This window comes from Schistocerca serialis, chromosome 9 (assembly GCF_023864345.2).
Source record: "Schistocerca serialis cubense isolate TAMUIC-IGC-003099 chromosome 9, iqSchSeri2.2, whole genome shotgun sequence".
Lineage (NCBI taxonomy): Eukaryota > Metazoa > Arthropoda > Insecta > Orthoptera > Acrididae > Schistocerca > Schistocerca serialis.
Genome location: NC_064646.1, coordinates 38,437 through 55,981, shown reverse-complemented (window position 1 = coordinate 55,981; position 17,545 = coordinate 38,437). Strand labels below are relative to the sequence as shown.

At 39.3% G+C, this 17,545-nt stretch overlaps 1 protein-coding gene across 1 annotated transcript in view; it reads left to right on the top strand.

Moving 5' to 3' along the window:
• LOC126419866 (protein angel homolog 2-like) overlaps positions 1 to 17,189 on the top strand; it is a gene marked incomplete at its 3' end in the record, with an annotated part of 133,816 nt that extends 116,627 nt beyond the window's left edge. Inside the window, exon 7 of the mRNA XM_050087122.1 lies at positions 17,044 to 17,189. Within this exon, the coding sequence (XP_049943079.1) occupies positions 17,044 to 17,189 (146 nt within the window). The remainder of the gene's footprint in view (positions 1 to 17,043) is intronic.
• Positions 17,190 to 17,545: the final 356 nt, after the last annotated feature.

Here is a 17,545-nt window from a genome sequence, read left to right as displayed (position 1 = left end):
CAGATGGAATTCCAGTTTGTTTTTACAGAGTACTCTTAGGTATTGGCCCATACCTAGCTTGCATTTGTCAAAAAGCTCTCGCCCAGTGCAAAGTCCAAAGTGATTGCAGAAAACTGCAGGTGACTCCTGTTTGTAGTTGTAAGAAGAACAAAAATTACAGATCAATACACCTAACATTGCTTTGCTGCAGGATCCTTGAACATATTCTCATTACAGACACAATAAATTTTCTTGAGACCAAGTAACCTATGTCCATGAATCGGCCTGTTTTTAGAAAGCTTGGCTTGTGTGAAACTCAGCTTGCTCTTTTCTCTTATGGTATGCTGCAAACTATGGAATGTAGGGCAACTGACAGGTTCCTTATTTCTAGATTTCCAGAAAGCATTTGACATCGTGCAACATTGCAGACTGCTAACAGAAGTACGAGCATATGGAATAGGTTCCCAGATATACGAGTGACTCAGACTTCTTAAGTAATAGAACCTAGTGTGTTGTCCTCAATGGTGACTGTTCATCAGAGACAAGGGTATTGTCAGGAGTGCCCCAGGAAGTGTGATAGGACTGCTATTATTCACTATATGCATAAAGGACCTGGCAGGCAGAGTGGGCAGCAGTCTCATTGTTTGCTCATGATATTATGGTGTTCAGTAATGTGTCGGAAGTTGAGTGACTGTAGGAGGATACAAGATGATGCAGCTCACTCTAAATGTCGAAAAATGTAAGTTAATGTGGATGAGTAGGAAAAACTAACCCATAATGTTCAGATACAGCATTAGTAGTGTCCTGCTTGACGTAGTCACATAGACTTTGGTTCCTTGGGGAAATTTTTGGAGAGTGTGGTTCAGCTCTAAAGGGAAACACATACAGGACACTATTGCAAAATATTCTTGAGTACTGCTCGAGTGTTTGGGATCGGTACCACTTTGAATCAAGGGAAGGTATCAAAGCAGTTCAAAGGCGGGCTGCTAGATTTGATACCAGTAGGTTCAAACAACGTGCAAGTGTTACATAAATGCTTCAGGAACTCAAGTGGGAATCCCTGGAGGAAAGGCAAACTTCTATTCAAGGAACACCATTTAGAAAATTTAGAGAAACGGCATTTGAAGCTGACTACTGAACAGTTGTACTGCCACCTGCATACGTTTTGCATAACCATCACAAAGGATGCACTTTCATTGTATATCACTGTGGCTTCTGCTCATAGTCCACACTTACAAACACTAGTAATTAACAAATTTTTCTACCTATCTTTAAATTTTTGTGATAAACTATCACAACGGCTCATACAGAGACATGTAGACAGTCATTTTTTTCCTTGCTGCAGTTAAGTGGAACAGGAAAGGAAATGACTAGTGGTGGTACAAGGTACCCCTCTGTGACACACCATATGGTAGCTTGCGGTCTATGCATGTAGATGTAATGTAGAACTTAAAGGGTTCAGAGCTCATTTGGAGAAGCTGAAACTCCTAGCTCAAGGAAGATCTTTGTCCATCTCCGAGAGACAGGTTTTGAAACCCTTGTGCTGTGGGTCTTAGCTGTCATGTATGTAGATGTTATTCAGTGACACACATCAATTCATCTTGTCGCCCTTACCACCACATTACATGCTATTTTCCCCTCTCAGAAGGAGATGTCCCCAGGGATGGGATCAACTTCTGGAAACAATCTGTACAGTGATGTAGGTTAGTATCCCAGGTATCCCACCCTGCAGCCATTTACCCAGGTGGATCCTCATTTCTGAGTAAGTGATGGAAAAAAAATTTCATAAATTAGTCTTAAAATTGACATTATTGCATCTAATGGCATTGTTTCACAGTGGATTCGAATCTCATTAGGTGCTTAAATAATAGTAATATTAATTATTATTGTTATTGTTGTTATTTAGTAACCAAAGTGACTTTAATCATTTTGTCCAATTATTTAGATTAAATGTATTTTTTTTAAAATTTCTAATCCTTTGTCATATCAGTTTAATCATTATATTAAATTTAAATCATTTAAAATATAAGTAATTGGATAAATAAAAAAACTACTCACCACTGGCAGCAAGAGAACACACATAAAGGTATTACAGTTTACTAGCTTTTGGAGCCAGTGGCTCCTTATTCTGACAGAAGGTTCGAAGGGGAAGAAAGAGGGGTGAAGGAAAAGGATTGGTGAGGTTTAGGAAAAGCGGTAGAGTTTGGAAATGTCACCCAGATCCCTGGGTCAGGGTGGACTTACTAAACAGGATGAGAAGGAAAGGATGATCAGTTTTTCTGTCTCATCCTATCAAAGTCTCGTAAACCACACTAGTCCTTTCCCTTCCTTCACTCCTCTACCTTCCCCATCGACTCTTTTGGCAGATGATGGGGCCACTGGCTCTGAAAGCTAGTAAACTGTAATACCTTTATATCGTTGTTTCCCTGCCTCCACTTGGTGAGTAAATATTTTATCTATTCAATCACCATATGTTAACTTTGTCATTTGATCTTATTTCTTCTTCCTGCCATTCTTATCTGATTTGGAATCATGCAAGTGATTTTAATTGTTTTTATCTATCTATCACTATATTTAAATGTTTGAAGAGTGCTGATCTGTTGGTTAAAAAACAAATGGCAAAATAATATGTTTATATTGGTTGACAAGATGCAAATTTTTGGATGGTAATCCTCATACAGACATTTAAAATGTAAATTGCTTTGCACTATGGATAAATAACACAAATGAAGATTTAAACAAAAGAAGGGAGTATAAATAAATGCTCAAAATGAGGGATACAAATAATGAATGCAGTAAAGTGGTCAGAAATATAAGATGATCAAAGGAAAGAAATTATATCTAAATCAATACAAAAAGATATTTAAAATCACATGCACAAAGATCCCAGATTAAAAAAAATGACAGGAAAAAAAAAGTGTAAATGTAAAATTTAATGTTGTGATTAAAATGATGATAAAGGATTAACATTTTCAAAAAAAAAATCTTTTAAACCAATTAATTGAATAAAAATAATGATCGGAGTCATTTTGGCAACTATTTAAAAATGAAAGCAACTTCGAAGCACCTGAAGATATTTGAACTTGCAACCTTCAGCAATAAGGCCCTTATCCCAACCACTATGGAGCAGTGTTGTTATATGAACTGTTGTCAGTTTTAAGGCTCTAGAACATAACACAAAATTCTGAAATTGTCGGTTACTCGCAAACGAAGGCACCCCCCTCTGTGTCCCCCCCTCCCCCCCCCCCCCCCCTCCTCCTCCTCCCCCCACTCCCCTCCGCGGCGAATGGCTGCAGAGTGTAATACCTGGGACCCTAACTTACATCACAGTATAGATAGTTTAAAAAACCTCATCCCATTCTATGGGTCCTCTCCATGTCAGTCCACATGTAATTCCAGGTATCGGTATTGTCCAGTTATTTGCTATAATAAGAACCACTAGACCATTCCAGGTAACAGTAGTCTCTAGTTATTTGCTGTCATAAAAGCCACTGGTCAATGAAGCATTCTCAGCGTTGATCTACCAGCTCCACACAATTTTTTAGGGGCCTTCCAATTCATTTAGTGCTCTGCATGTCTGTTGATTCACTTGAGCATGGGTTGAGCAGTTGATGGTAGCATCTACTCACTAAACGTGCCTCCTTAATACAGGAACACTGCAACAAGGTCAACCTCCATCATTGAACTCACTGATTTTGTTTGGTGAGAAATGGAAGTAGACCTTCGTTTCAGTGGACAATTTCTATTATTTTTTTATTTTATGCAAAATATAGAGCCATGATGGAAACTGCTAAAACGGATGCAAATGGGCCATTGTGTAACCAGTTAAGTGTATTAGAGCATGGAGAGAACATATAGCTATGCACACCACTACTAATGGATCCATACTGATATCTTCAGGTCACCAATAACACTGCTTGTCTTTTCAGTGAAACATACAGTGTGACTCAGGTATAAGAAACAAATGCGTGGTGCTAAGAAAATTTCAGAGCAGCCATCTGCAGAAAATTTGCAACTTTGGACTTTATATGACAAAAACCTTGATCAAACATTGGAGTAAGAAATGATAATTTCTGGCTTTTATCAGTTGTCCAGTATCTAGTGTTATAGTATTTGAATTGGCAAGAAAGCTTCTGACACTCCACTCCTTGTCACATTTGTCAGACATCAGCAAAAACACCCTGTGAGTGCGTTAGTGTCGCTAGAACCAGTGACTGGGGTGAGGAGTGGACCCTTATTCTAGGACAGAGCACATTGGTGTTTAGCTGCACACAATTTAATTTCAGAATTATTTTCAAAGAAGTACACAAATTTGCATAGATTAGATTGCAACATGACAATGTCAGGACAGTTGTCAAGGTAACACATCACGTCCTGTTTAGCAGAAATAACCCTGAACACAACAATATCAAATTTAAATAGAGGGTTGTCTACAAGATTATTCTTACTACTGCTACTACTACTACTGTTACTACTACTCTGAATTTCGCCAATATTACAACAAATCCAGTTCTAAATTTGCTACTATGTAGGAAAACAATCAAGTCTACGGATGATGGTTAGTTTTTGTGGCAAGATGAGCAAAAGATTACTCAAGGATGTTCGAGTTCACAGTAGATACAAGCTGGTGAACCAACAAGTTTAAGCCTCTGCCAGTGGCAATTACCTTCTAGCTGCGATGTGCTGTCGGCTGCATGGCTGCTCTCACCCTCTGAAAATCCTATGAGAAGCTATCAAAATCTTTGCTGAATTTATCAGCTGTGACTGTCCTATATTTCTCATTAGGCGAGAAAACATGCCCTCATCCCTAGTTTGGAAAATATAATGATATACATGTGCATACATTGTGTAGCGTGTGTACTTCAATGCCCTCTCAGTTCTCGTAAGAACAATTAACTACGTGGCTGTTTCGTTTCTCCGCTATCGGAGCTCAACGAGTCTTAAGCTAATTTCTAGCTAAATGTCAGCCAAAATGAATGCAGTGTTCACATAAAATTCCTCTTTTGGCGTCATACAGAATGTGATGCACCCTGTTTTATACTTGGTGCTGGTTCATAGGAGAGTCCTCGAAGTTTTCGGTCTTGTGTCTTTCGTAGCGAACTGTCCCCCACCTGTGTCCTTTCATGCTTCACGTCACAGCTTTTTCAAACCAATGGGATCGTTCCTTTCATCTTGTGGAAACTACCTCTGCCAATCGCAAAGGGCCTACCTTTAAACTACGTCGAAATATCACCCCTTTCTACTGCTTCAGAGTTTATTTCAGCCAATCGGACACTTTATGCCTGCTCCTGACACCTAAGGTACACTCATACATCACGAGTGCACCACGAGCATTTCACATGTTCAGCTTCACTGGTCTGTTTGAACCCATCTGGAAATTCCCCAACGCGTTTTTCTAAAGAATTTCTCCATCGCAAGCAGTGCCGGCCCGCTACTTCTTCTCCTCAATGTATCACCTGGTGCATTCGTTGTCCCTCTCGCCACGGTTCACCAACCCCCTTTTAGAACCATGCCGTCGTACTCGGGCCGTGACGGCCCAACTCTCGTCTGCCCCCTAACTAAAACGTTTTCTCCAGCAGCTTTTTTCACCTTTTGCTCATTGACATGCAGGGTTTCGGTTCAGTGTGTTAATACTGTCAAATTGAGTGTCATCCCTTTGCGTTACATACTGTACATTTTGATAAGCAAATCTGCTCATTATCACCGAAGTATGTCAGGTGATATATTCCTCTACTTATTACGACACAAAAAATCTCTCATGTAAGGTGCGAAATTGACATTCATTCAATCTGCCACCTTACAAGCTGTTGATAAATAATACACAACATTCATTAGCTGTCGTTTGGAACAACAGGATTCTCAGTCGCACCAAATGAAATAATGCACACTATGGTGTTATAATTCCATGACAAATAATCCACCGAGCGAGGTGGTGCAGTGGTTAGCGCACTGGACTCGCATTCGGGAGGACGACGGTTCAATCCCATGTCCAGTCATCCTGATTTAGGTTTTCTGCGATTTCCCTAAATCGCTCCAGGCAAATGCTGGGATGGTTTCTTTGAAAGGGCACGGCCGACTTCCTTCCCTGATCCGACGAGACCGATGACCTCGCAGTTTGGTCTCTTCCCACAAACAACCCAACAAATAATCCATGAGTTTTGTTGTACACTTCAGACCTATAAAGAATGCAGGAGAATTAATACTCATTCCAAGACTGAAGAAGTCTATAATCACCTTACCATGATAATTGTAGCTCACCATGCTGCTGTTGAGGTAGTGTTTAGCCAGTATGACATGCTGCAACCAAAAACTCCAAAGTAATCCCCCTTCTGTTTCTCTTTAATTAACTACAGAAAGGTTCGATATTCTGACCTAGGGTGGAATTAATAATGACTCCACTTCTTAAGCCACGGGAGGACCATGCTAGTCCCTAGTTTTTATTGCCAATTGTGTAGAAAATATGCTAGAGCAGATGACGATCTCCAATCTTGTTTAGATTTTATAGTTCGGATCTTCCATAAGTCACTTTCATTGTGGGATTAGAGGATAAAGGACGTATTCCTAGAAAAGCGGCATCTGGTAATTTTTTTAAATATTAAAACATCATATAATGCTACCAGCAGACTCAGCATTATCTGTCAGTTGCTTGAATCGAAATTCTGTCTTCATCATCATCATCATCATCATCATCATCTTGTTTCTATGTGATCATTCCTAACAGATAAAGACCATCTTGACTGTTCATGGAGGTTGCGTGTCACATACTGGTGTGTGAATCAATCACCGACCACATTACAGTTGGGTCAACAATCTCAGTGACCAATTGATTGTGCTGATTGCAGAATCCTGAAATCCTGGGTGCTGAAGACCGTTCTTGTGCAGAAATGGGAGATAGTGGCGTTGTTAACCAATTGTTATTCTGCCCAAATGTGTTACTGTAACAGGTTTTATATTCCTTAATCTTCATTTTATAGATTGCTTTGTTTCTGTTACACATTGTGAAGCTTGCATGAGGGCTTTATATTTTTTGTATTAGTGTTCTCACACGAGAGACCAAATACCTTTTGTTGTTGTTGTTGTTGTTGTTGTTGTTGTTGTTGTTGTGGTCTTCAGTCCTGAGACTGGTTTGATGCAGCTCTCCATGGTAATCTATCCTGTGCAAGCTCCTTCATCTCCCAGTACCTACTGCAACCTACATCCTTCTGAATCTGCTTAGTGTATTCATCTCTTGGTCTCCCTCTACGATTTTTACCCTCCACACTGCCCTCCAATGCTAAATTTGTGATCCCTTGATGCCTCAGGACATGTCCTACCAGCTGATCCCTTCTTCTAGTCAAGTTGTGCCACAAACTTCTCTTCTCTCCAATCCTATTCAATACCTCCTCATTAGTTACGTGATCTACCCACCTAATCTTCAACATTGTTCTGTAGCACCACATTTCGAAAGCTTCTATTCTCTTCTTGTCCAAACTATTTATTATCCATGTTTCACTTCCATACGTGGCTACACTCCATACAAATACTTTCAGAAACGACTTCCTGACACTTAAATCTATACTCGATGTTGACAAATTTCTCTTCTTCAGAAACACTTTCCTTGCCATTGCCAGTCTACATTTTATATCCTCTCTACTTTGACCATCATCAGTTATTTTGCTCCCCAAATAGCAGAACTCCTTTACTACTTTAAGTGTCTCATTTCCTAATCTAATTCCCTCAGCATCACCCGACTTAATTCAACTACATTCCATTATCCTTGTTTTGCTTTTGTTGACGTTCATCCTATATCCTCCAATTACAATGTTATCGGCGAACCTCAAAGTTTTTATTTCTTCTCCCTAAATTTTAATACCTACTCTGAATTTTTCTTTTGTTTCCTTTACTGCTTGCTCAATATACAGATTGAATAACATCAGGGAGAGGCTACAACCCTGTCTCACTCCCTTCCCAACCACTGCTTCCCTTTCATGCCCCTCGACTCTTATAACTGCCATCTGGTTTCTGTACAAATTGTAAATAGCCTTTCGCTCCCTGTATTTTACCCCTGCCACCTTTAGAATTTGAAAGAGAGTATTCCAGTCAACATTGTCAAAAGCTTTCTTTAAGTCTACAAATGCTAGAAATGTAGGTTTGCCTTTCCTTAATCTTTCGTCTAAGATAAGTCGTAAGGTCAGTATTGCCTCGCGTGTTCCAACATTTCTATGAAATCCAAACTGATCTTCCCCGAGGTCAGCTGCTATCAGCTTTTCCATTCGTCTGTAAATAATTATTTTGCAGCTGTGACTTATTAAACTGATAGTTCAGTAATTTTCACATCTGTCAACACCTGCTTTCTTTGGGATTGGAATTATTATATTCTTCTTGACGTCTGAGGGTATTTCGCCTGTCTCGTACATCTTGCTCACCAGATGGAAGAGTTTTGTCAGGACTAGCTCTCCCAAGGCCGTCAGTAGTTCTAATGGAATGTTGTCTACTCCTGGGGCCTTGTTTCGACTCAGGTCTTTCAGTGCTCTGTCAAACTCTTCACGCAGTATCGTATCTCCCATTTCATTTTCATCTACATCCTCTTCCATTTCCATAATATTGTCCTCAAGTACATCGCCCTTGTATAGACCCTCTATATACTCCTTCCACCTTTCTGCTTTTTCCTCTTTGCTTAGAACCGGGTTTCCATCTGAGCTCTTGAGATTCATACAAGTGGCTCTCTTCTCTCCAAAGGTCTCTTTATCTTTCCTGTAGGCTGTATCTGTCTTACCCCTAGTGAGATAAGCCTCCACATCCTTGCATATGTCCTCTAGCCATGCCTGCTTAGCCATTTTGCACTTCCTGTCGATCTCATTTTTGAGACATTTGTATTCCTTTTTGCCTGCTTCATTTACTGCATTTTTATATTTTCTCCTTTCATGAATTAAATTCAATATTTCTTCTTTTTACCCAAGGATTTCTACTAGCCCTCGTCTTTTTACCTACTTGATCCTCTGCTGCCTTCACTACTTCATCCCTCAGAGCTACCCATTCGTCTTCTACTGTATTTCTTTCCCCCATTCCTGTCAATTGTTCCCTTTTGCTCTCCCTGAAACTCTGTACAATCTCTGGTTTAGTCAGTTTATCCAGGTCCCATCTCCTTAAATTCCCACCTTTTTGCAATTTCTTCAGTTTTAATCTACAGTTAATAACCAATAGATTGTGGTCAGAGTCCACATCTGCCCCTGGAAATGTCCTACAATTTAAAACCTGGTTCCTAAATCTCTGTCTTACCATTATATAATCTATCTGATACCTTTTAGTATCTCCAGGATTCTTCCATGTATACAACCTTCTTTTATGATTCTTGAACCAAGTGTTAGCTATGATTAAGTTATGCTCTGTGCAAAATTCTATCAGATGGCTGCCTCTTTCATTTCTTAGCCCCAATCCATATTCACCTACTACATTTCCTTCTCTCCCTTTTCCTACTGCCGAATTCCAGTCACCCATAACTATTAAATTTTTGTCTCCCTTCACTACCTGAATAATTTCTTTTATATCATCATACATTTCTTCAATTTCTTCATCATCTGCAGAGTTAGTTGGCATATAAACTTGTACTACTGTAGTAGGCTTGGGCTTCGTGTCTATTTTGGCCACAATAATACGTTCACTATGCTGTTTGTAGTAGCTTACCCGCACTCCTATTTTTTTTATTCATTATTAAACCTACTCCTGCATTACCCCTATTTGATTTTGTATTTATAACCCTGTATTCACCTGACCAGAAGTCTTGTTCCTCCTGCCACCGAACTTCACTAATTCCCACTAGATCTAACTTTAACCTATCCATTTCCCTTTTTAAATTTTCTAACCTACCTGCCCGATTAAGGGATCTGACATTCCACGCTCCGATCCGTAGAGAGCCGGTTTTCTTTCTCCTGATAACGACGTCCTCTTGAGTACTCTCCACCCAAAGATCCGAATGGGGGACTATTTAAACTCCGGAATATTTTACCCAAGAGGACGCCATCATCATTTAACCATACAGTAAAGCTGCATGCCCTCGGGAAAAATTGCGGCTGTAGTTTCCCCTTGCTTTCAGCTGTTCAGACTGTTGCTCCTGCAACTACTGAAAAGGCTGCTGCCCCTCTTCAGGAACCACACGTTTGTTTGGCCTCTCAACAGATACCCCTCCATTGTGGTTGCACCTACGGTACGGCTATCTGTATCGTTGAGGCACGCAAGCCTCCCCACCAACGGCAAGGTCCATGGTTCATTGGGGGAGGTAAATACCTTTTAGCAGAAAGATTATTTAGATTGTGTGATTTTTAGTGAAAATTGTATCAACAGTAAAGTCAGCTGTATTTAAGGAGAAAAATAGTCTGGAGTGCTATTTGGCACTTGGAAGGAGAACTGGATTTAAAAGATGCAGTAAAACGTCATTATGTACTGCCTTCTAAATATTGTTCGTGTTTATGTATGTATATATTTCCTTGATCAAAAGAATGTTGATGTTTTGAGAAGTCTCTTTTACCTATTCTTTCAGTTCTTAGCTGCGTGAAGAATTTAACATATGGCCTTTGTCTAGAACATACACTATAAATTTTGTTTTAGCTATTTATAAACTTGCTATCATAGCTAGTTCCTTAATGTTACCATACACTTACTGTTTGTAAGAATGGTCTCTCTCAACCACACTGTAAACAGACAGTAGTGGACTAGGCAACATACAGTGTTCTGTATCTTGTGAAGACACAACAAATTGATAGTGACAGTCCCTTCCTTTTTGCAGTGTCCCATTGATATCAATTTATATCATCCTTAGCACTACAGATATGGACACCAAGCTGTGTGACAGACAACACTCTGAATACATGCAATTTTGGTGCTAACATGTAAACAGAAACAACTAGTACAGGAATGATATCAAAGGGCGCTGTAGTATACTCATTGCCACAAGTGGTTGATTGACTATATACTTTCTTTATTTTACAGTTGGTGATTTACACACGCTGGGGTGATATTAATCATAAAGACAAAGCAGTAATTTTATCAACATCCTGCACACATTACAAATGCCACACTTTTGTGATCACATGGTTGTTTTAAAGTTCCTACAGGACAATGCACTTGGTTTACATTCATAAAAGATTCTCTCATCGCACAGATTGACAGTAAATCAAGTGTGACGCATCATTTCACCAAGTATTGGCAAGGATAGTTGATGATGTACAATGGAATGTATCTAGAAGCTAAGCTGCAACCACTGTGCTGCATTCTATGTGATCTTGACAACCAACAAGCTGTCTGTCCACTTGAATGGCCACCAACAAACTGAGGCCAAGAAACAAGTGGGCAACCCTTTTTCTGAACACGCTGGAAAAAACACGACATTCTTCACTTCAATGGCTGCTTCACAGCCTGTGCCATATGGAGCCTTCCCACCAACACCAGCTTTTCCGAATTGCGGAAGTGGGAACTCTCCCTGCAATACATCCTACGTTCCCGTAACCCTCCTGGCCTCAACATTCGTTAGTCGCTCTCCTCACCCATCCAACCCCTTCCCGGTCCCATTCCAGCACAACACAGCCATCATTCCACCATCACACTCAGTCTTTTTACTTCTCTCCTTTTCTGCTACTCCCCCCCCCCCCTCCCACATCTCCCCAGCCCTCTGTCTAACCTGCAGCACTTCACTGTCTGCCACCCCCACCATACCACCCCCCTTCCCCACCCCAGCCTCCTCCTTATCCCCACCCACTCGCCATTCCCATAATGCGCTGGTGCTGCTGCTCGCAGTGTGGTTTCAGTAGCCTGAGACTGGTCGCGCGCACTGGTGTGTGTGTGTGTGTGTGTGTGTGTGTGTGTGTGTGTGTGTGTGTGTGTGTGTGTGTGTGTGTGTGTATTGTTGATGAAGGTCTTAATGGCCAAAAGCTTTATTTATTTGTTACAGTCTTTTTGTTTTGCCTATCTGCAACTTAGCATCTCCGCTATAAGGTGAGTAGCAACTTTCCTTTTCATAATATTCTTTCCATATTGTTGTTTCACATATCCAAGTGTTCATAAAAATTACAACAGCCAGTAAGAGTCACTCAAATAAATCTTAATTGGTTAGCACAGTGTACCAGGACAAGCGATTAAGACAGCGGAAAGGCAATGCACATATAGGCACAACTACACCTTCAATTGCTTGATCAGCAGTCTTTAACAGCAAGCTTAGTTGAAACACCTGACAAAATCAATGTGAAAGCTACTACACGAATTCACTTTATTGCTATTAAGGACATTAGCATGTCAGTGAGTATTTATGTAGCAGAAGTACTGGTCTTTACCAATTGGGGCTTTCATATGAGGTTTTGATTCACACTGGACACATTGTTAGGGCTGTGATACATGTGTGCAGCAAATGGATACTACAGGGATGGTTGTAACACATAGGCTTTCAAGAAACTTTTCATTTTCTGTCAAGTACAATTACTATTTTGTTTGAAACTGTGAAGTTACAAGATGTTAACATACACAATACGATTGTGTGATTGTCTAAATAGTGCAGAGCAGTAAATAAATAAGCACACTTTAAGGTTTTCCTTCTTGGCCTCTATTGCCTCTTTTTTATCTATTTACAATGTCTTTTGCCTGCCTATTTTACTGATTTATAATGCGTACACTTCCGGGAACTGTTTATAACTTATAAGGGGACTACACCTACTTGTTATCACCGATTTTGTCCAGACTTATGATATATGAAGGGCGTGACCAGAAATGGAAATAACAGAAGTGGAAGCTGCAGATGGCCAAGAGTTTAGAAAACGCAATTTCACATGGGATGGATGAGCATGAGCAATTTATGTTAGTGTAGTTTCCATGCTATGGTTAGTGCAACGGAAAGAGTACAGAACTGTAATCTGAGGGTTGTGGGGTCGAGTCCCTGTGCGGATAATTTTATCTTTTTTCTTTACTTTCAACTTTAATATTACTTACACCAAAATAAACTGAAATAATGCTCAATATATTGTATTTATTAATATTTTCATGAAAGATGTGAAGAGGAAAGGTGAAGGAAAATTTGGGATTGAAAACACTTTCCTAGAAGGGAACATAATTATGGTGCACTTGTCTCTGTATTCTGTTAGCTTAATTTTGACTTTTGAGCAGATTCTGTGGCTCCATGCAAGAAATAGGTTCTCAGTGCAGGTAAAACTGGCCCATCAGCCATTGGGGACAATGCTAGCTAGCTATGGCTACAGAGCCCATTCATTCACCTGTTAGCTCTCAACCAAGTGACATCAATTTTTTGAGAATGCTGTGAGAATACTGTGAAAAATATTGAACTGACCAAAATTGTCAGATAGTATAAGTGAAAATATTAAAGTCCCAGGAACACTGGTAGAAGAACAGAAGCGACATGATGCTAGCATCCACAGCAAAGCACAGAAGCAATGACTAGAAACAGCTTAACTTAAATCTTTTGGCCAAAAATAATCTAATCACGTCAGGAAGTTGTGCAGTAATAACCAAAGAATACATTCACACTGGAAGCTAAATACACAAGAAAGTAGCGGAAGTTTTATCTGAGAACACTTTTGAGTGTGATGAGGAGTTGATTTGATATGAAGAAGTGAAGGGTGACTCTTCATCAGGTCATGGCTACAAACCAATTGAAAGCAAATGAAACAAGATCCAGATTTTGTTCCACTCGATTACATAGTACTGAAGGTTAATCCTGGAAAAACAGGTCCAAAGTAGAATTTGAAGAGGCTGCAAACAAAAGGAGCATGCTAATTGAAGATGAAATAAGATGTAAAGAAATTTGAAAACAACTCATCGAAAACAATGGTATCCAGAAAGGGAAAGTATAACACAATTAATATCTTGACATATGATTCCTTCATAGAAGTGCTGAGTTACAACCAACAAGTAGCCACAAGGAACTTACAACAGTGGCCTCTTGCTACTATGAGTCAAATGCCAAATTTGGAATTCAAAGCCTTGGAAATGTAGGTTAGAGTGTTCAAATGAAAGCGTAAGTTTTTGTCAGATGAAAATTACAAAATTTATATCATACAGTGAAACTGCCACTACTAAAGAAACACTTGCTGCAGCAGACAAGTTTTGAGTCCTGGTTCAGCTCTTATCACAAGTTATGACAAGGATTTTGTCATCGACACTGATAAAACAGTGGACCACTTAGAGGAAAAAGCAGTTCTTGTGAAACAACAGAATATGAACAAAGTAATCCACTCGTACACGGTGCAGAACACTATAACCCTTTCTGGAAAGTTGTTGCCAACAGTGTATGTATGCTTGCAAGAGACTACTGGCTGTTTTGGACCGATCATTCAAGAAACAATGGATGAATACACAGCAAAATATAGGAAAGTCATCAGTACTTCATCAAAATCTATGAAACTTAAAACAGCCTTAGGTAAAATTTTTTGACTGATGTGATGAAGCCATGTGTCCAACACTTTTGACAAAACTGAAAATTGCTTGGGAATTAATTGAGAGCTGGTTTTGCTAACATGTTTTTGAATAGAGCCAAATAGATCCTTTAAGAATACTGTTAGTTGTTCATCCAAATGTTTACAATTAATACAGAATTTATATTTGTTGTACATCGGACGAGCAGTTGAACGGAATGGACAGTGTCTTGAAAGGAAGATATACAGATGAACATCAACAAAAGCGAAATGAGGATAGTGGAATGTAGTAGAATTAAATCGGGTGATGTTGAGGAAATTAGATTAGGAAATGAGACACTTAAAGTAGTAGACTGGTTTTGGTATTTGGAGAGCAAAGTAACTGATGATTGTCAAAGTAGAGAGGATATAAAATGTAGACTGGCAATGGCAAGGAAAGCGTTTCTAAAGAAGAGATATTTGTTAACATTGAGTGGAGATTTAAGTGTCAGGAAATCATTTCCGAAAGTATTTGTGTGGAGTGTAGCCATGTATGGAAGTGAAATATGGACGATAAATAGTTTAGACAAGAAGAGAATAGATGCTTTCAAAATGTGGTGCTACAGAAGAATGCTGAAGATTAGATGGATAGATCACATAAGTAATGAGGAGGTACTGAATAGAATTGAGGAGGAGAGAAACTTGTGGCACAACTTGATCAGAAGAAGGGGTCAGTTTGTAGGACATGTTCTGAGGCATCAAGAAATCACCAATTTAGTATTGGAGGGCAGTGTGGAGAGTAAAAATCGTAGAGGGAGACCAAGAGATGAGTACACTAAGCAGATTCAGAAGGATGTAGGTTGCAGTAGGTACTGGGAGATAAAGAAGCTAGCACAGGATAGAGTAACTTGAAGAGCTGAATCAAACCAGTCTCTGGACTGAAGACCACAACAACAACAACAATGTCAACAATAGAGTTTAAGTTATGAAACAATTACTGATATCACCCTATAATGAAAGTATTAACTAGGAATAGTCAAAATAAATTAGAAAATCAATTACGTACATAAAACTAAGCACAACATTAGATCTGGTGTTATATTCCTTAAAACGTAGGGCCAACCTTTCTCTTTTATGAAAATGCAGATTATACTCGTGTGCTAATTGTAATTAGTTACAAGTGAAAAAAACCAATTTAAGGAGGCAGATGGCAAAGCAAGAAGGAAGTAAAAATTATCCCAGCTTGCTTTGTCACATCACCCTCTCGTTGTATTGACCATATGGATATTAGAAATAGCTAAATGAGGCAATTCAATGACCACAAGTGACACCAGAAATTGGGTGTAAAATGTACACAGGCAAAAAAAAAAAAAAAAAAAAAAAAACCCTTATTAAAACTGCAGTACACATTTTCCCCCCTCTTCAAATTTATACTTAGGTGAACTGACCATACGAAAATCTCCATACAAAATAATTACATACAGTGTATTATTGAACAATATCACAAAATATCCACAAGTTATACTTTCCTGTTCTCATTCCAGCACTACACAGCCGTCATTCCACAATCACACCCAGTCTTTTTACTTCTCTCTTTTTCCACTAGTCCCCCCCCCCCCCCCTCCCCACTCATCACTCCTCCACGGCCCTCCGCCTAACCTGCAGCACTTCACTGTCCACCATCCCACAATACTATACCTCCCCCTTCCCTCCCCAGCCTCCTCCTTACCCCCACCCAGTCGCCACTCCTATGATGCACTGGTGTTGCTGCTCAGTATTTTTTCAGTTGCCTGAGACTGCAGTTGTGTGTGTGTGTGTGTGTGCGTGTGTGTGTGTGTGTGTGTGTGTGTGTGTATCTGTGTCTATTGTTGATTAAGGCCTTAATGGCCGAAAGCTTTATTTATTTGTGACAGTCTTTTTGTTGTGCCTACTTGTGACTTAGCATCTCCGCTATATGGTGAGTAGCAACTTCTTTTTCATAACATTGTTACATTCCATCGTGAATTTTTCATTGTTTAACAATATGGAATGGATAGATTGGTACACATCAGGAGGCATTGAGTTGCAGACAGGCAGACAGACCTTCTGATGAAGGTATATTTAGATATACAGAAACCGTGGTCAAGAATTTCAATAAATCTTTATCCTGCAACTGTTTGGCTGTTATCATTTACCATGAAGATTTAACAGTTGGTGCTTCAGCCATGTTTAAAATTTTGAAACAAAAATAATTGCAAAGAAAGACTCTGACTGAGCCCATTGACACCTAGGATCATCTCATTCAAGAGAATATAGAATCAGCAGAATAAACTGTGTATTGTCTGTCAACAGTTCTAGTGGCCACAAATTCTAATGATAATGTGTGAAATTAAAAGCCATGTTCTCTGCACGATTATTGTTCCTTTGCTTGGATAGACATTGCTGTCCAACCTGTTGTTTTTATATCATTCCATTTTTAAATTGCATTTATTTTATTTTGCTATATTAAGTCATGGATAAATGTATTCATTAAACCTATAGGAACAAAAATTTCATTTTGTGCTGCTTGAATGGAGGCTGTTCTCCAAATGAAGACACTCTCAACATGAATGTTGCTATTGGGGTATTTTCCATACTCTGTTTAAACTGAAAGTATAATTTTTGCTGTAATATTTTTTTAGATCACTTTAATCCATTCACATTTTTGTCTCTACAGCTTGAGGTGGAGGCTGGAGCTCCAGTGCAAGAATGTTTGGCACCAACTCTAGACACTACACTACAGAACATCATCTCTAAGCAACCTGCTTGTGGCAAAACATCATTGCTTCGCAGATCTCAAGTTAGTATCACCATTATACTCTTGTTAGTATATAACTGATGTTTCGTTCCTATCATTTGACCAATATTCAACAATGCTCATTTTGGTATGCAGGTTGACATGAGTGTTTAAGGAGAGATGGTGGCAGTCTTGCACTGATATCCTTGTAAATCTCTCTCTCTCTCATTTTCTGTTCAATCTCACTGAAATTGAGCATACTTACGTTTACGGATGCAATAAACTTCAAATAATTTTTACAGAACTTTTAATAAAATGTTAATGCTGTGAGAGAATTTCGAATTTTTTGTTACATTGTTATTTTAAGGTCCCCCCCATGAACCATGGACCTTGCCGTTGGTGGGGAGGCTTGCGTGCCTCAGCGATACAGATGGCCGTACCG